The sequence below is a fragment of the Solanum pennellii genome, chromosome 12 (genome assembly GCF_001406875.1).
Source record: "Solanum pennellii chromosome 12, SPENNV200".
In the NCBI taxonomy this organism is placed as follows: Eukaryota; Viridiplantae; Streptophyta; class Magnoliopsida; order Solanales; family Solanaceae; genus Solanum; species Solanum pennellii.
This window is the reverse complement of record NC_028648.1, coordinates 26,874,449-26,895,185: the sequence shown is the minus strand read 5'-3', so window position 1 is coordinate 26,895,185 and position 20,737 is coordinate 26,874,449. Positions and strand designations below refer to the sequence as shown.

Genomic DNA, 20,737 nt, shown 5'->3' with positions numbered 1-20,737 from the left:
GATAATGTAATACTTTGAAAATCCAAGACGAGTCTTAGAGCATAACATAGGTTCCAAGGGGTCTAAGTACTGTTTTAAGACCTATTTAAATGAATATAGGTTAATTAAAATAACTAAGGGGTTTAGGGGTTATTTAGGGATTAAAGGAAGATTGATTAACTAATTTAACCCCCCATATAAAGACCCCAACCCTCATTAATCTAAACACAACTCACCAAAATGAACTCTCTTCCTTCTCTCTTTTTTCTCTCTCTATTTGAAGTCTCCATTGAGGACAAGCTAGGGAGAGGTTTTGGGTCTGGAAAGGGACTATTTATCCATCAAATCTTCATCAAACTTTGAGTTATGGGATCTAATTCACCTTTGAGACTCTTTCCTCAAAGGGCTCTTTCATAATGGATTTCAAAAGTTGGGTTTTCAAGTAGGTTTCATTCAATTACGAATTTAATGTTATGAACTAAGCTGTTTATGGTTTACTTAGGATATAATGGATATATTAACATGTATTTTAACTTGATTATGATCAATTGTGATAGTTTCGTTCAATTTGAAGAATATGATCCTTAACCCTTAACCCTAGGTTTGATCTTGATGTGAATTGGATTGTGATTGATTCAACTGACTTGATTGTTAGTTCAATCACTATTTGATGATGTTGTTAAACCAATTATGAACAAATTAAGGTGAATTGTAGTCTTCCATACTAGTTCTTGAGAAGTGATCTAGGCTATGACAATTGACCTAATTATATTGTCTTAAGCTTTGAGTTAGTATTGAATTATTGAGTAGTGGTTCTTATAGCCTTATTATCATGTTGGTTATTGAATTATGTTGATGTGATGACCTAGTCGGATTGAGTTACGGGTTGATGGTAAGAACCTTATGATGAACTATGAAGGAGACTTGGTAAGTCTTGTAATTCATATTCCGTACTTCAACTTGTGGTTATATTGTGATTAAGTCATGATGATTGTGTTGGAGTATGCTTTACTTAGGATTGATTGGGTGTTACGATGTTGAATTGAAATGTCTTGATTATGGTTGTGAGGTTTGTTAAGATGTAAAGTTATAAGGATGGTGATGTATACCAATGTGCCTTATTACGAAGTGATATGTCATGTGTTAACCTCACCTATTTGAATTGTGATGAAAGGATTTATGCTCATGCAATTTTTATTGATCTATTGATGATTATGAATATAAAAGGGGTAGACCCTATGACCTAAACTAAGTTATGATCGATAATTAAAGGCTTAAAGACATTTCAAAAAGGGACTCTAGCTTAGCACCGAGTGAATTAGATTGAGGAGTATCCCTTCCCACATAGGGAAGGTTAAAGAACTCAATTACTCTTGAGATTGGAGACTATAATGCATGGATCATAAAGAGGGTCCCAACTACATCTCCTAGTTCTTGAACTATGTTGCCCCCATAGGAATACTAGCTAGTGGATCCACGTAGTTGCTATGTTTTATGTTTTGGTACTACCTTGACAAGTAGTCCGCCTTCTTCAGTGTAAGGTTTTATGACAATGGATTTCACACTAGCTTATGTGGTCTATGTCAATTAGGGCAAGATGTTCTCAAAAGTTAAAAGGAATTAAAGAATTAAACTCTAACTAGGATAGCCTAAGAGGTCTAGCTTAGCCTAGGTAGGGTTATGGGACTCTATCTAAGCATTGCACTAGTTAGTCTTGAGGGGAGTCTTAGGAGAATGTTCTTATGTATGTTTATGTCTATGATGATTTATAATATGTATAGGAAGGACTTGCACATTATTGATACTATATGTTGACTAATTCAATTATGAGTACGTGTTGGTTTATATTGTTAAAGTAAGATGAAATGTATAACTAAATGTCATGTTATGTGAAGTAGGGTGATATTCATGATTCTTGTTGAGTTACTTGATTGAGTGAGGTTATGGGGCTTTGCTTGGTCATTGCACTCGTTAACTTAATAGGGGTTCATGGGTAGTTGTCTTGCTTTGCTATAATGAAATGTATTCTTATTCATGTTTATTGTTTAATATGACTTAGATGTAGAGTTACTTGAACATGTATCTACTTATATAGTGGGAATGTTTGGTTGGACTAGACTTGATCTTGTGGTATTGTGATGATCATGTCTATGAATTAATAAATGTGAATTATTGTTTGGTGTGGTTTTGTTGAATATGCATATAAGATTTAAGGAAAAATGCATACTTATAGAAATGTCCTTTTCTCAGCATGTTTTATAAATATATGTGCATATGGTCTCAGACTTAGTACATGTGGAGTACTAACCCTATTTTCTTCCTATTTCCCAAACATTTTAGGTTCCGCTCGTTGAAGGCTCATTCAAGACGACTTGAAGAAGGCTTGGATATTCTCTATCATCCAAGTGTGTAGGTCCTCACTTTCTGAGGGCGATGCAAATGTCTTGCTTATGAAGTTGCTTTGTTTTTCTAAGATTTTTATGTTCATTTCACTTTTATTTGTGTACGATTTCTATAAGCTTATATGTGGCTTCTTTACATTGATGTAGGGATATGCCCAATTTGTTATGATCGTTTAGATGGTATGAGATGAGACAATCCTTGAGACTATCTTTCTATCTTATATATATGTATGTGCAATAAAGTAAAAGTCTATGTAACCTTCTTATACGAAGGGTCTATTTATACTCGACACATATATATTATGTGTTTGTATAGGTCTATGTAAACCTCCAAGTAGATGTAATGAAAATTTTAAATTTTTCCGCATTTTCAACCTATGAATGTAATGACATGAGACTAAGGGGCTAGTCTTAGTCCTCAAAAAGGACGACGACGCCGGTGACGTCTAGGGGGCAAACCGGGCTGTGACATTTGCTATATTTATAAGCGGCTTCAGGCATTTCATATAAACAATTTCATCTAGTAGACACTGATTTTGAAATTTTTCTAGGTGAAAGACAATGATTTTGAAATTCTTTATTTAAATATAAAATGACATGCACTTTCAACTTTCATGCAACCATCATTATGCATTTATATACCATCTCTAACAATTAAATTATATATGTGTACAACACACCTAATATGAAAATCGGCAAAGAGAAGGTTTGAGCATTTCAACAACGGTTGTATTGTTTGAAGCATTATATAAGGTGACACTACTTATTTTATCACAAATTCCATATTTTTTTAAAATATCTATAATTTTTTGAGCTATATAACTACTGGTTATGCATTCCACAATATTTAAAAACCCGTAAATTCTTTTTTTCATAATTCAATTTTCATCAATCCAATGTGCATTAATAGTTAAATAATCATTATCGTTTACACTACGGCTCATATCAGAATTAGTATCTATTTTACAATTATTATATAATAAAATAAACAACGAAAATTTTGAAATGTTGCGTTTGATAATCAAAGATAGCCTTTTTAATTGTATTTCTAGCAAAACCTTTAAAATGTGGATTATACACAAATTGAATATAATGAATAAAATCTGGATTTTCAGCAAATCTAAATGGCAAACCCATAACATAAATCATTTTAGCTAATTTTTCAAGATCTTTTTCTCTATTATATGACTGTTGTATATTAGAGCCAAAAAATATTAGAAGCATTTAATTGTGTTTGGGAAATATTAGAGCCACCTACTCCTACATTTCATGAAGGGGGGGGGGGTACAATTCTTTTTAGCTTCGGCTACCGCTTTAGCATGAAAAATTTATTTTTACAACATGACATTAAATGATTACTTAAATGTCCCGTCCCACCTAGTTTTTCTACAGTTTTATGATTCAATTTATGTATACATTTATTACAAATAACTTTATTTTATCTTCATTTTGAGTCATAAATTGCCACAAACTGATTTTTTGCATGTTCTATCTTAGGTCTAGGATGTACGGGAAACGGGAGCTGAACAACAAAAGTGAGCGGGACTAGGAGCGGACTATGAGAGGGATTGGGAGTACTAGTAGTTTTAGGTTACTCAGTTTCATCATCATCATCATCAAAAGTATGCGTATCAATATAATCATTATCATTATCATGTTAGTCATCTTCAGGAAATTCCTCATCAAAATTATTAAACCTTCTTTGTAAATGTTCATGATAAGGATCTAACCCACAATTACTATCAATATTAAAAACAGTATCATTAACATGCGTATAATCATCCATATTCGTTCCAAATACACTAGTTTTTTTATTTTTAAATTTTGAAAAAGTACCAATTTTTTTATTGGTGGTGGATTTCAAGTTTAACAAACTATTAACCGACTCAACTATGTTTTATTAAAAAAATATTTTTCTAACAATTTTTTTACCAGAATTTATATTCAAATATGAAAGTGAGTAAATTATATATAATACGAAAATGTAATGCAAGAAAATAATTACTCACAAAATAAATAGATAATTATTGCAAATAAATAAATAACTAAATGAAAAAAAGTGAGATGAAAGTTGGAACGAAAGTACCAAACATCTATTTAAAAAGTAGACGTGTAAGACCGACAACCAAAAATTTAAAGTTGAATTTTGAAGCTCCAAATTCAATTTTCAAAGGCCAAATTCGTAATTTCAATGATAATAAGAGATTAGAGAGTTGTGAGAATAGAAGATAATTTTTTTTGTGTGAAAAGAATGAAAGTTTTGGGGTATTTATAGGTAAAAAACAGATGAAAATGTAGTTTTTCAAAGATTGGGGTATTAAAAAAAAGTTAGGGGGTAGGAGGATGTAAAGGGGAGTAATGAGGGTGAAAAAGTCGTTGAGGGATCCACAACCCGTTGCCCAATGACTATTTCATTTTTTTTAAAAACTAAAATAAATTAAACTGGATCGAGATGAAACGGGCCGAAACCGATATTTACCGGTCAGGGGCCAATTGATAAATTTCGACTTCTGTCCCTTTACCTCTCTCGGACCCTTTACTAACCGATACTTATAGGGATAAGTCGAAATCGGATCGGACCGGGATGAAACAGTATCGAAACCGGCACCTCCTGGTTCCGTTTCCAGCAATACCATCACCTATGTTATCTCTTCTTCTGTGTTGAATTTTGCATCATAGATGAAAGGTCTTGTCATATAAGAATAACCATCCTTAGCCCCTAACAATAAGTAGGTTTTAACATCCTTAGAATATGTTTGCTTCTTAGCAATCCTATTTGACATTCTCTTTTAATATTGCACTGTTTTGGGATTTGAATTCTCGATTATTCTATTCAGACCACCCATAGAAGAATTTCCCCATAACAACGTATTGAAAGTTTTCTGTAATATTCATTTTAACCAGCTTCTCTTCAGTCACATCACTCTAAGGATTGCTTCTTTGTACCAATTTTTTTTTTATAGAATTGATTTAACAAAACTCTGAAACTTTTCTACATCATTTTTAAATTTTAGAATATTAGAAATTTGCTCTCTTTTTGTGCCAAATTTCCTTACCTATAAAATTGATGTCCAAATTAGTTGGGACGATTTGATGACTTAGTGTATCAGAATATTTAAGATTGTGAGGGGAAGTATTGGAATGTAATGCCTGACCAGCGCTAGAAGAAGGCTGATCGGCAGCCATATATATTGGTTATTCCAATTATAATTTGTTTAGAATTGCCTTTAAATCCTTGGCGACGGCCTAGAGTTTTCTTTCTTTAAGAGGTGTATCAAGTTAAACAATCATATATTATTATAAGTGGGAACCTTCTAACCTCAAAGTTGAATTACCATTTTACCTCTAAAATAAATTAATATTAATATCTATTTAATTAATTAATTATTAAGTAAAAGTTATATTTAAATTCATGCATCAAATAAGATCTTAATGCATCATATGTTCATGTACTAATTAAATGTAGATAATGAAGAGTCTAATAACCTTTCAACTTTAATCTGTAAGATAAGTGGGGTAATGAAGAGTCTATCAAACACACTCACACCACATTATATATATTCCTTATTTTATTTAAGTTTGTAATCATCTTGCATACTACAGTAGGTTAGTCTACATCCCTTGTAAAATTTTCATTACCAGTTTGTAATTATAAGAATTCTTACTATTTTATTTATTTGTATTCTATATAATTTCATGCATATTCATCTTCTTTTTGTTGAGAAGTATGTAAATTATGATAGTTACAAGATGAATATTCTCCAATATGAAGTTGAAAGTAAATATTTATTTTTCACATTTCCATCGTTTTGAGTTTTTAAATATAACTTTGTAGTTGATTATTGTATTTTTGTATTCATCCTTTCTTCTATTTTTAGGATATCTATAGTAAAGCTAATCACATTTTGTATATATCATTAATTATTTTGAGGGTAAACATGTTAAATCCCATAGAATAATAATTATGTCTTTTTCATTGTTTGATAATCATTTATCTTTTTAAACCAACATATTTGTACTTTTTCCTTTTTATATGTATCTCAAATAAGTGCAAAAGTAAAAAAAAATAAAATAATGTATAGTAAAAAAATGACTAAATGATACATTGAATAATATTATTTTAAAATTTATTTTATATATATGTATATATGTATATGTATATATATATATATACACACACACACACACATTTTAATATATAGATCAAGAAATATAGTTTATCTTTATTCTTAACATATTCATGCCTTTTTTTTTGTTTGTCTTATTTATTATTATTATATGATTATAGTTTTTTATACATATGATATGTTTCGTCTAAAGTAAGTCATGTTTTGTCTAGAATAAGTCTACTTTTAATAAAATGTAATTCAATTAGTATGAAAATATTTTTGTCTATATATTTTAATGTGATGTCTTTTTTTTTATGGATGCCATGTCTTTATTTACTTTTTTTTTTCGTTTGAAATTGTAATTTTTTCTATAAATTTGATGGTATATCGCCCAAACATTTTGTAATATTTTTCTTTATACGTATCTTTTTTATAGACAATTTCTTTTTTAATTATTAGAACTTATGTTTACTAATTAAAATATATTAATTCCTTTGATAAAATAAATGTTTGTTTTTCATGAAGTATTTAATATATCAAACCTGTAACATCTAATACATGATTTTCATGTTATATTTTGTACAGTGTTATATTCTTATGTTAAACTTACATATGAAAGGACTTAGATTTGAACTAAGCTATATAAATTAAAATTTTCTAATATCAATTAGGGAACAAAGTGCGATGCATGCTCCGAGAACTAGTGAAAAAATAAATGTGAACAGTATTTATTTGAGTTTTTTTGATATCCTTATTTTTGTTTAAAATAAAATAAAATAAAATAAAAATAAACTGGGGGTGTTATCCATTAAAATGTTCCATTCCATGGCGTCTTGTCCCCCAATTTCAAATTGAATTCAAATAGCATCGAGTAAACTTGATGAGGTCGTTTACATTGATGAACGTGGCAAAGCCATTTCTACTTGCTTGTAATGAACCAAGTAGATGTTTTCCGAATTTTCGAACAATTGGTGCTACTACTTTGAATAATAATAAGAAGAGGGTTTTGCCGTTAAGATGTAAAAGCTTGTGCTTGCCTTCAAATGGGGATTGGTTGGAAGTTCCTAAAGAAGTTGAGAATGAGGAAGAGTTTATAGTGGTAAATTTCTACCGCTTTGTTTTTATTGAAGACCCAGATGAGGAGGTCAGCAAACACCTTTCCTTTTTGGAGGTAATTGTTTATACTTGAATTCTTATAATTTGAAGGTTTTTAACTACTACACACTTTAGCATGTATATCAGCAAGATGCCTATATATATGCTCTTTCAGTCAGATATTGCCCTTTGATTGCAGGGAAGAGATATCCATGGTCGCATTTATTTGAACAAACAGGGAATTAATGCACAGGTAGGACTATTTGTTTTTTTCTTTTTGATATCCCATTGTTGGTACCCTTTTCTTTTGTGCTTTGAGCATTTCCATTGTTGAATCATAAAATTGAGTTTCATGGTTCTACTTGATATTACTATTCAGTTGAGAGTTCAAAATATTGGTTGTTTAATGTTTGGTGGGAGGGAACATGTGGAGTAGTATTTTAAATTTCTTTCTTCTAGTTATAATTTAGGCTTAGACAGAAAAGCAAAACCTAGACATTCTAGATAGAGAGATTTATATGAAACAATATAATACATACCTGTGGGCTGTGGTAAAGAAATATTACAAAGCTACCATAGTACCATGTAATCCACCCAAGAGATGGTGCTTTTTTCCCTTAAATGAGCACTGAAATGACGGGTGAATGATTAGATTAGCATGCTTATGGTCCTCAATGTATATCTTTTCCTAAGATAACATATTCCAGTGGCCCTAATCTAAAATTTCTTTAGATTACCAGCTCAGTTTTGCTACATGCCATAGTAAATAATCCCTGCCAGCTATGAGATAAAACAAAGTTATTCTGTCTTCTGATATTTCCTGTTGGTGCAGTACAGTGGACCAAACAAAGATGCCCTTGCTTATGTTAAGTGGGTAAGGGAGGACTGCAGATTTTCTGATGTTCTTGTCCAGATCTCACCATCATCTAATGCGCATGCGTTTCCAAGATTAAAGCTGCGTTATAAGCCCTCTCTTGTACAGGCAAGTCATGTTCATCATGCATTATGTTGCGTGCTTGTCTGGCTCACCAGCTATTTCATGGATAGTTACTCAAAGGGATAATTTTTTTCTTCAGGACATGTGAATTTATCTAGTTTTATTTTTCATTTTATTACTCCCAACCAATAATCAAAATTATCATATTATGTATAGTAAGGACATGCTTATTACTTACAATTTGAACTTTGCGCTTTGATATAGCAGCCTCTTAGGCCCAGGATTATGCCTTCTTGCAGGCAGACATGAAACTCATTGGCTTGTGGATGTTTTTTCACGACAATTACAAGACTAATGCAAATATGAGTATTTGGTCAAAACCACTCCCTGTTTATCACTGCTTCTTTGTTACTTCTCCCTAAAATTTACGCTAGGTATTTTTCAATTGCTTAAATACTAGAGAAACAACAACAACAACAACACACCCAGTGTAGTCCCACACAGTGGGGTCTGGGGAGGGTAGTATGTAAGCATACCTTACCTCTACCTGAGAGGTGATGCAGAGAGACTCTTTCCAATAGACCCTCGGCTCAAGACAAAAACATTCTAGGAAAAGACATCATGAAAGTACAATAGACGATTAATAGTAAGTAGTAACGAAACAACAGGTAGCAAGATAACTGTACTATGACAAAATAAATAGTCTAGGAAAAGACATCATGAAAGTACAATAGACAATAGAAAGTAGCAAAACAACAGATAGCAACATAACCATACTACGGCAAAATACTACTATAAACAAACTGCCTGAAATAATAGATAGTCACAGAAATTGAAGAACAAGAAACTAGAGCAGGGAATGGCTTTGACTTTAATTATCAATGAAGATCCAATTAGTCACGTGGAATGTGAGGGGATTAAATAACATGAATAAAAAGGGTCCGTAGAAGAGTTCTCTATTTGATTGGGGTCAAATGTTGTATGTTTGAAGGAATTGTTAAGATGTCCCACATCGGTAGAGGGATGAGAATTTGGTCTCCTTATATGGACTTGGAAAAACCTCCCCTCAAGAGCTAGCTTTTGGGATTGAGTTACACCTAGGTGACATATCTTTATATGGTATGAGTGCCAGGCCCCTCCCAGTTTGTTGTTCACGATGGTGGGTTCCCATTTAGAAGTGTTCACGCTCTAGTTGAGGTCTGAGCGTGTGGGGGAGTGTTAAGATGTCCCACATTGGTAGAAGGATGGGAATTTGATCTCCTTATATGGACAAACCTCCCCCCAAGAGCTAATTTTTGGGGTTTAGTTAGGCCCAGGTACCATATCTTTACAGAAACAAGATGAGAAAGCTATGCCTGTCTAGAGGCCAGTTGAACCAGAGAGGGGATCTTGGTGATATGGGATAGGAGGGTATGGAACGGGGAGGCTCTTCAAATTGGGATACATACTCTGACTTGCAGATTTGAAGGTCAGTTGCAGGACTGTGATTGCCACATTACAGTAGTATATGCTCCAAACTGGACAATGAAAGAAGAGAGGTATTGAGAGGAAATAAGTGCTATAAGGGGTCCAATGGAGGGCCCATGGGCAATCTGTTGGGACTTCAATATAATTAGATTTCCGAGAAGAAAAAAATATTGCAAGAGAAGTTCCGCAGTTATGGTGGAATTCTCAGACTTTATAAAGAACATGAATCTTATTGATCTTCAGCTAGAGGGAGGTGCTTATACTTGGTACCAAGGGGATACATATATTACTGCCTTAAGAACTGCCAGAATCTTGATTTCTGAAGAGTGGGATAATTGCTTTAGCAACATCAACCAATCTCTCCTTCAAGGAATGACGTCTGATCATTTATTTGTTGTATTGCATTGTGTTCATATTTCAAGTTTGACAATCGTATAGATTAATGTACATTTGCTTGATGTAGGTGGACGTCATTTTATTTCTTAGGTAAACCTGGTTACATAGCTGTAAAATAATAGCTTGGAAAGGTAAACTACGGTGTGGAATAAAAGCGGCCAAGGCTACTTGAAGGTAAAAAATTCTAACTTGCTAATCCAGCTAGAGTGTTGGACAGAGTACTGGAAGACAAAACTTTAACTGAGGGGAAATTGTGGGGAGGGCATCCGTACTGATGAAGTATGAAGAACTGCTGAAACATGAAGATGTGGCATGGTTGCAGATATCCAAGTCTATCTGGCTGAAGAAAGTAGATGGAAATACTAAGTTCTTTCATAAAACTGCGAATTGCTATAAAAGTTGCATACATTTATTATTTTTTGATCCAGGATGAATTGATCTCAGAGCCTCTGAGAATTAATGATGAGATGATGGATTTTTACAAAAAAAATCTATACTTAGACTTTAGAATGGAGACCAACAACCAATTTTAGAACTCTTCAACAGTTTCTATGGAAGGAAAGGATCTTTTGCAAAACAAATTTCAAGAACAAGAAGTTTTGGGGTGTTTGAAAATGTGTGCTATGGATAAGGCTCAAGGTCTGATGATTTTACAATGAAATTCTTTATCAGATGTTGGGAGGTGCTCAAGCAGGACATTATTGGGTGTTTGACAACTTCCACTCTTATTAACCTCACAGGCATAGGCCATAGCATGGACAATGCCCAGAAAGATTACTGAAACTCTCTTTAGTTGGGAAGTAGCTGGAGCTGGATAAGATGGAGGATGGTCCCTGCATTTATTTGGTGGGCAATATAGAGAGAAAGGAATTCTAGCTGTTTTGTAAACAGCAGCAATAGAATACATCAGATCAAACTCAACTGTACTATATTTTTCTGTTTTTGGTGCAGCCAAATCTACCCAGAAGATAAGTTAATCATTTTCAAAAATATAAAATATAAAATCTAAGATAAATATCTAATGTTGATACATTTGGTTCTTCGGAGGAAGGTAAATTTTTGCTTACTTTTGGTCACTCTTATGTAAGGTTTCAGTCTACTCATGTACTTTTTTGTGCTTATATATACAAATGTTACCTTACCCAAAAAATAAATAAGTTTACACTAGGAAGCATATAGCCTCAAAAGTCTCCTAGTTTGATGTTCCTTTGAGGGCTTCATTAGTTATAGACAGTTCAAACCTTGTGAAATGTGCAACATTAGTTGGATTTTAGTTTGGTTTTCTGGATTTAAATGAGTCCTAAGGTCTTCGTGAGTGGAATGATGTGCTTGGAAATTTTAGAAACATCTTTTGGTTAATAAAATTCATATGATTTTATACCCTTAGGTCAGCTGAAGGAAATTATAATTTTTTTAGAACAAAGAGCAAAATGAAGTGATGAACTTAGTAGTCTATCTGCTAAAGCTTTCCCAAAATGTTGTTTTCTCAAGTGATCATTACAAACTTGAAGTAGCTCAGCCGAACAAGCCACTTTAAGGCTGATCATGTAGGAGGTTAGCTCCGCAGAGTATTTCAATTTAAGATTGACTGTAGAGGAGGTAGATATTGGACACAGTATATATTCAGATCGGTCTCCTAGAGGTTTGCACGGGCAATTAGTAATTCAACTGTTCTTAAAACCTGTGCATTTGTATCTTTCAAATTATTTACACATCTTTCTTAATTTTTGGTGAATCTTAGATGTTAAATGAAACCTGGAGGTCAGCAAAGGTACGTAGTGAAAGGAAAATAATTGGGGTTGATGGTTTCATATGGGCATATCTTAGCATTTTTTAAGTAGTGGTTTGATGAGTTTTGAGGGACTTTTCACTATATCTTGGGAGTTGACGAAAGTTTATCCACTTATAGAGAACCAGCATATATACCTAATGAATATCTTTTTCTCTCACTTTTAAAGCATAAAATGATATTTTAACATTTGGTTAACAGTTGGAAGGAGGGATTTCTCACCTTCCTTTGCTTGATCCATCAATGAGAGCATCTCCTTTGGCACCATCTGAATGGAGGAAGAGATTGGAAGCTGTAAATAACACTAATAATTCATCACATGGAAATTTCAATTCCAGTTTTATACTTCTTGACGTGAGAAACGGTAAGTATCCTTCTTTCAGTTTCCTGTTACATTTCTGGTCTTGTTTTTGGGGTTGGCCTGATTAAGTAATCTGCCCAACTCTTGATGCTGCTCGTTCAAAGTTTCACCCTGCTCAAAGAAAATAAATCTGTTTTTCAAGTAAAATTACAAATACTTCCACCCTCCCCCATGGGATTATTTATCCCACTGGTGAGGGATATTCTTTTGGGGAGAACGGACCGTGTGAGATAAGAGAAGCTGAGAGATGTTTGAAGGACATGGGATGCAAAGCACACTTATAATAGGTGTGACACTCAATCAACTTCTTACATTTAACCTATGAGGACCTAATTATACAACATTTAACTCTAACATCCTAGTGTACTAATATTACATCAGATGCAATGTGGGAAAACCACCCTATGACCCTAAGTTCTCTATTTGAAAAGGCGAAATGATCTAATGTACTTATATGCGTTTGTATTGTAGATTCTTTTCCTTAACGCTTTATCAACTAAACCCTTAAACTTAATCTATAGATGATTTTTGAACCCCTCCTATCATTTGTGTAGCCCACTCTCCCTCAAATAAATGACATGTCAAATCCATGTCACATAATTTAATACCACGCCATAATTATCTTTATGCACTAATTTAAAAATTATTAATCAAAATATCAAATAAAAGGAAAATAATTCTTTAAAATAAAATTCTTGTTTCTCTCACCTTCCTCCAACTTCCATCCACCTCTCCCAACCAACAATCACCATCACCTCCACCCTCTTAGTTTCTTGTTCTTCCATTTAAACTTGTCTTCGTACGAAGAAAAGAGGGTTATCGAAAATGGATGTCTTGAAAAGAAAATCTTGAATCCTAAATTAGATCTAAATTAGTCTTCCTTTGTTTCCTTTTCTTATCTTCTTTTGTAAGCCTTTTGTATTTGAAAACTTTATTCTTTAATAGTGGTATTTGATGAAACTAAAATCGAAACAAAAAAAAAAAGAAAAAGAAATGGGTCTACTAATAGAGTGGGATTGTTGAGGCAAAGATGGGGGTAGGGTGCAACTAAAGTCTGAAAGCGGAGGTTGGGGTGGATATGGGATTTGGGATGGCTGAAAAAGTGTTTTGGGGGGGGGGGTAGGGCAAATATGTGGGTGCTAGTAGGCTGAAAAGGGTGATTAGGGTGGGGCGTGGGCTGAAAAGGAAGGTTGGGGCGTGAATGATGGTGGGGGATGACCGAAAAAGGTGAGGTGTAGGGAAGAAGATGACTTTTTTTAAAAATTTATTATTTTATATTTTTTAAATTTAAATATGGTATTCGCTTGCCTTTACATGCATGTGGTTACACTATCTCGCCAGCTCATCCATATTAATGCCACATAAGCATGATCAATGGTTAGATGAGTTTAATGTGTTTTAATGAGTTAAAGGGTTTAGTTGATAAAGGGTTAAGTAGACGGGTTCATAATACAAACTCATACAAGTATAAGGGTCCATCAGATCATTTTGTCATTTGAAACATAGATAACTTAATAGTTGCTAATAACTTGTAGGGAAGTCACTAGACTCTTATTATAAAAGTTGCTGTCAAAATAATGGTATGCGTAGTGGTTGGAAAGAGGCTGTTTTTGTTAACATGGTCACCGGAAGTTATGTTATGTTTCCATAACAGTCACCAAGAAGAGAGAAGAGGTGTGATGTGCTCCAAATAGTCACTTGAAACAGATGTCCTGCCCTAGAGTTGTCATCCGAAATAGCTGCAGCGTCACCATAAGAGTTCTTGGAAATAGGCGTGTGCTACTATAATCATCATCTAAAAGAGGAAATAATTAGAAGAAACTTCACCTCATAAAAAAGAAAGAGGGAAGAACAAAAATTATAGAAAGTGAAAATTGCGAACCAATTGCATACATAAACCAAGTCCACTATTAAGAAATAGTAATAAGCTTTCAAAATTGTTCATTCTTTAACATGGTACTAGAGCCAGGCCAATCTCAATTTATTGTATGGACCTCCCGTCTTTTATTGTGCATACTCTAGATGTCCAGTCCTGGACTTGCAGGGATTGGAGTCCCACATCTGTGGGATAAGTTGCAGTTGGACTCTTTATATGGTCTTGGACAATCCTTTTCTCATGGGCTAGCTTTCGGGATTGAGTTAGGCCCAATGTCCATTTATTTAACAAAAACGATAGTCTTTAAATCATAAAATGAAATTTAATTTTGATATTGTGGAAAAAGCAAAATAAACAAGCAAGTGCTTCTAATCCCAACGGTGACAAAAAAACTAGGTGACTCATCCCATCTATCCTAATTCCTAGCCTTGGTGGACAGAGTTACCTGGTATCTGTTGGCGGCTGTTGCTGGTGGGAGATGGAAAGTATACCATGGAACGGGTCGAGGTGTGCGAAAGCTGGTTCGGACACCATGATCATTAAAAAAAGAAGAAAGAATAAATACACAAGTCTCAGAGTAACACTGTCTGAATTGAAATAGAACAATAGTAAACGAGATGGAAGGAGTACACGGTGCTGCAAACTAACCGATCATCTCACTATGAAATCTCCAAGTCTTCCTCCAAGTCTGGTTCTACTGTTATCCACACTCTCTGCTAGCACAGGGATCAACACCTGCATAAAATGTGCAATAAATGTAGTATGAGTACAGTAAACCAGGTGACCAATAAGTGACATGAACCAACTTCAATAAGGTTTGCTTTAAAATACCTATTATAACGTGTGCAGTCAATAGATAGATAACTCAACAGAAGTAAACAAAATATGACAAACAAATTTGTACAAATGAGGCATAATGATATATGCATCAAATCCAACATAAGAGGTATGCAACATATACAACATATAAAGATATACAATGATAGGAGTCATTAATTAGGCTAAGGTATAATAACTAACATCGGCGCTCCGAATACAAAAAACTTGCGTGTATACTATTCTGGATGACCTAGTGATACGTTATTCATGATGAACTAATCCATGCCCACATGCTGCATGGAAAACTCACATGCTAACCGTACCTCGTACGGACAACTCACGTGTCATATCCAAATCGAGATAATTCTATATATAGCGTATCCAATTACAAAGCATACAAACAAAATATGACTATCAACTAACATGTAACATAATGTGCATATAACTCATAACAGGAAAGTTAGCATGTAAACAATGCCTATACCATCATCACTAGCATTGAGTGTGATCTGATAGTCATGCAATAAATAAGGCATGGAAAGTGGGCATGAAATGACATAATATCCCCACAAATAGCCAAGTGACCGTATAAGTGCTTGTTACCTTGCGTATATGTCACCCCATATACATAATATATCAGTCAAGTTAATTTGGGAATAATTCTCTCGTTGAAGTAAAATCCTTAACTTACCTCATTCCAAAGTTCCCTAGTCTTTAGGAATAACTTTCCCTTCTTAAAGCCTCTGAATACTCCTAATCTATTCAAAAGATTACTCTATTGGGTTAAATGAGTTCAACGATGTCCATATTTTAATATTAAACAAATTTGAAGTCAAAGTCAATAAGAAAGTCAAACTCTAGCATTAGGGTCAAATTCGAACATGATCATAATTTCACTTCACCCATAATCCCATGAGTTCAAAACTATTTTCAAATTTTAAATCTGATATCAAATCGACCTTCAAATAAATATTTATCCTCAAAGAACTAGACTGTCACTGAAAAGCCTTAATTTCACACCTGTAGTCTCATCATTTAGGCTTAAAATCAAGTGGATAATCCTGCTAAATCAATTAATACCGTGATAAAGTCACTTGTCCAATGTTTTTTGATTAAACCATCACTTAGATGCATGTTCTGTTGAAATCCCAATTCCTAAAAATGGTGAAACAACTCAAAAATCCCAATTGTATTCAATATATACTTGAAAGTCTAATGTTTTGGACGACGAAAAGCGACAAAGGTCTGTTTGCGGCGTGGTGCTCACCTTTTTGGAGTGAGGCGTCAATTATTAACAAAAACTTAAAATATTAATCGCATTGGCGGAATGACCTGAGAGACCCTGTAGTTGGCTCCGTTTGTCTCCTGGACCCTTCTACTCGACTTGGTCAACTGAACGCTTAAAGTGATTAAAATGCGTTATTTTAAACCCCTCTAGCTTTTGACCAAACTTATGTGACATCTTATTTGCTGAATAGGATGAAATGTGTCGCTACACATTTAAAAGCAAGTGAAGACAAAGTTTAATTAAAAAAATATTGAAATTTTAAAAAATTATATAATGAAAAGAAATAAGAAAAGATCCTCTTCTTGGCTTCTTCCCCATTTCTTTACTATCACTCTTCTTCTTCTTCCTCATAAGTTACCATTGCCGCCATCATTGTTGCCCCTCTACCCTCCTCTCTCCCCATTTCATTTATCTTTCTCCATCCCTTTTCTATGATACTTGTTTTTTGTTTTCCTCTTTTAACACAAGATTCAGTGAAAAAAAGGATAAGAAACAAATAAGAGAAAACAAGATTGAAATAACAAATAGATGAAAACGTTTAGAAGAGAGAAAAAAGTAAAAACTCTAGAACGATTAAAATTCTCTTCACTTCCAATTTTGATGGATCTTTCTGCCAAACAACTCGTCGGCGTTGATTTCTTTGCAATGACTCCCTCAACGCTGGCCGGAGAGACATTTTTTCCATTAAATCAATTTCAAAAGGCTGATTCTGAAGATAAATATGAGATTTTTTTTAAAAAATAATTAATGTAATGATAAAAATAACATGGCAAATTTTGTCTACGTGCCAATTTTTATCAGATGTGGATAATAATGTGTCATCCACATCAGCGTGATTGAGAGATACTCATACTCAGAGGGGTTTAATATAATGTGTTTTAATAACTTTAGGTGTTCGATTGACTAAGTGGTGAGTAGAAGGGTCTAGGTGACAAATTGAGCCAAGTACGAGGGTCTCACAGGTTATTCCGCCAATTGCATATATAAATAACAGAAATCCTAATCTCAATAGCAACAACATATTAACTCCAAGATCCATTTCATTATATAGCTCCATATCTAAGGACGGAGCTACAACCCAATAAGGGTGGTCAGCCATCCAAACACCCTTTGCTGGAAAATTACACGAAAGGCAAAATGTTCTTTGTTATTTGAACGTATAGATAAATAAACTCACTTGTACATAAGGAGCGGTGTTGGTTTAGCAGTAAGCTTGCTCATGTTAGCGTTTGACCTCCAGAGTTCGGTTCCAGTTTGTAGCACATAATTCAATTTTTTTAAAAAAAGAAACAAACAAAAATTTCTATTTCTAGCCTTGAATTAATAGTACTAAGAAATTACATCTTTCTGTTTCTAGCTTTGAATTAATAGTACTAAGAAATTACATTTAAAGATATACTTAAAGGTCAATTTTTTTATATTCTTTCGATTATTCTAATTTATTTTTTAATATAGTTAAGAATCTCAATAAAATAAAAGGTAAATATGGAAAAAAAGCCTAAACAATGCTCTTGAACTACAAAAAATTCACGAAAGAAGTCCCAAAAATTTATTTGTTATGGACCAAAGGGAGTGTAACAACTAAAATTCTTTTTCTGAATTTTTCTGAAGTAGTTTTGATTTATACTATTGATTGTTTTATAATTTAAATTTAATTTTCGTATAATTAAGTTAAATGATATCTTTTTTAATTTTGAATTTGGAAGCACGCGTTATTTGGGTTGAGGTCCAATTCATCTTGTAGAAATCCGCACAACACTCCCTATCTTCCCTTGAATGATTTAGTCGCACACTTGAAAGATATCGCTTAAAGTCACGGGAATGGTTGGATAATTTGGTTTATATGGATCCTTATTGTGTGAAAGTACATAAAAAAATCACCTGGCTCAATTTTTTTCCCACTCTTTTAAAGTTTGAACACCCTTGACAAAATTCCTGGCTCCGCCACTACCCATATCTCTTTCCTCATATTCTTCATCAATTAGGGTTTGAGTCTGATTAGAGCTTGTAGTATGTTCTTCTTTGCCCTAGTCAAGTGATCTTGAACTTGAAGAACTTCTCCTTAGACCATAGATATTTTTGTCATCTCCAACTGTTGTAGCAACAGTATCCAATCAAGATCACCTCCCTCATATACTAGTTCATTTTCTTGATCTCGGGGTATCCAACTAATCGTTCATTTGCCTCATTAATATTGTCCAATGCGATTGCATCAATGGTATCACCAGCGTCATAACGTCGTTTCAATGTTCTATTGTACTTAATGTGCACTAGATCATTGTGACAATTCTATTATACTTAATGTACACTAGATCATTGTGACAAAATACGCAAGCCTATTCATCTTCTTGGAATGCATCTAAACACAATGTTTAGAGATATTATTGTTTTTTTAAAAAGACGGTTTAATGAAACTTTTCTTTTTTTGTATTAAAATGACTTTTGATACCACTATTGGTTTTTTCAAAAGATGGGCCGGTGAAACAAAATATTGAAATTTGATTTCAATAGTTTTTAGCAAAATAAGTTTTTAGCTTAAGTCTTTGAGATAAATTTAAAATTTGAATTTTTGTTAGGTTGTTTTAGTTGAAGATATTTTGGGAATTTTTTTAAATTTTAAATTATACAAATTATGATGCATTGTACATTGGCTATTTAAAGCCCCTCAATGCTTGATAAAACTATTGAAAGCCATTTCAATCCAAAGAGAGACATTGTCAGCCATTTTTGCTGCATCGTCTTTTAAAAAAGCTAACAGTGGTATCAAGGCTTTATTGGTCTTACTAGATTTGTGTGTTCTTCTATAGGACCATTTTAATCCATTTTTAACTCGTCAAGGATACTTTTAATTGGCAAGAGCTTTTTTTTCAACCCATTTTAACCTGTCATGGCTATTTTAAACCCGTGCTTTTATCAAAGCACATGCTATTTCAACCAATCGTCTCTCTCTACTTGAATGCTCCAAAAATTTTGAAATTATATTTTATAATTTATGTCATGTACTGTTGTGATGGTAGAAAAATATTTACAACAACACTTCACAATTCCTACTATTTGTCCAAATAAAAGCATTGTCAAATGAACTACATAAGACAATTTCATGGGAGGTGTCTTTTAAGCACAACACCGAAAGAAGGAAAAGAAATAAAAAGAGAGAACAATATTATCCAAAATATGTGCAAGTTAAAAAATAATCAATAGCGAAAGCAAGGGGCTTGCCTTCTGGGTCGAGCTCGTCGCACCAGGCTTGCCTAGTGCGAGTTACCTCTCCTATGTGGTCTGCGAGCTATTGCATTGGAGTAGGGTTTTACCCTGTGCGGCACCCAAAGGGTAGCGGCTGTGGGTTTTCCTTGTCATAAAAAATAGTCAAGAAAAAATTTGGCATTAACCGCTAGAGCAAAATTTGAGGTGAAGCAGATTTTAAAATTGTAGTAACTAAAGCAAAGGAGGGGTGTCGAAATTTGCTTTTAGTTACTGCATTAGTTTTTTGCAAAACAAGTTGTTTAGTGTAAGATAAATTGAAATTTGAATTTTAGTTAGGTTGTTTTAGTTGTTGAGATGTTTTAGGTTTTTTTAATTTTAAATTATGCATATTATCTATTATATATTGGTTATTTAAAGCCCCTCAATGCTTAAGAAAATGAGTGAAATCAATCAAAAGCCATTTCAATCCAAGTAGAGACATATTCAATCATTTTTTGCAGCCCCATCTTTTAAGAAAATCAACAGATAATCAATAGATGCTACTAATAATATAATATATAAATTAGGATATAACATATCTTCTTCTCACATGTTCAACCACGCTCCAGTTTTGCTCACATCTGGATGAGCTACAAGTTAGACTTAATGCTTTCATGGCAAACATCAAAAGATGTGACCATACCGCGATTGGAAAGTTGTTAGTGAAATGTTACACTCTATCATTTAATTGATGTTACCCCTCTAAGATCAATCTTAGGGAAACAAGAGGCATCGTAAAACTTGTTGAACAAGTTATCAATTATGGGAAAGGGATACTTATTCTTAATTGCGACTTTATTAAACTAGCGGCAGTCAATACTCATTCTCAGAGAACCATCTTTCTTATGCACAACAAGGATTAGAGCACCCTATGAGGAAACACTAGGTCTAATGAATTCCTTATCTAAAAGGTCTTTTAACTTGGTTGGAGCCATTCTATATGGAAGAATAGAGATATGTTGTGTATTAGGAAGTG

General features: G+C 33.5%; 1 protein-coding gene across 1 annotated transcript in view; it reads left to right on the top strand.

The window, feature by feature from the left end:
- The first annotated feature begins 7,280 nt into the window (after positions 1–7,280).
- The window catches only part of LOC107007287 (rhodanese-like domain-containing protein 8, chloroplastic), a 34,377-nt gene continuing 20,920 nt past the window's right edge, over positions 7,281–20,737 (top strand). The window contains exons 1-4 of the mRNA XM_015205843.2: positions 7,281–7,661; positions 7,785–7,838; positions 8,418–8,567; positions 12,376–12,538. Coding sequence (XP_015061329.1) covers positions 7,371–7,661; positions 7,785–7,838; positions 8,418–8,567; positions 12,376–12,538 — 658 coding nt within the window. The 5' untranslated portion in view covers positions 7,281–7,370. The remainder of the gene's footprint in view (positions 7,662–7,784; positions 7,839–8,417; positions 8,568–12,375; positions 12,539–20,737) is intronic.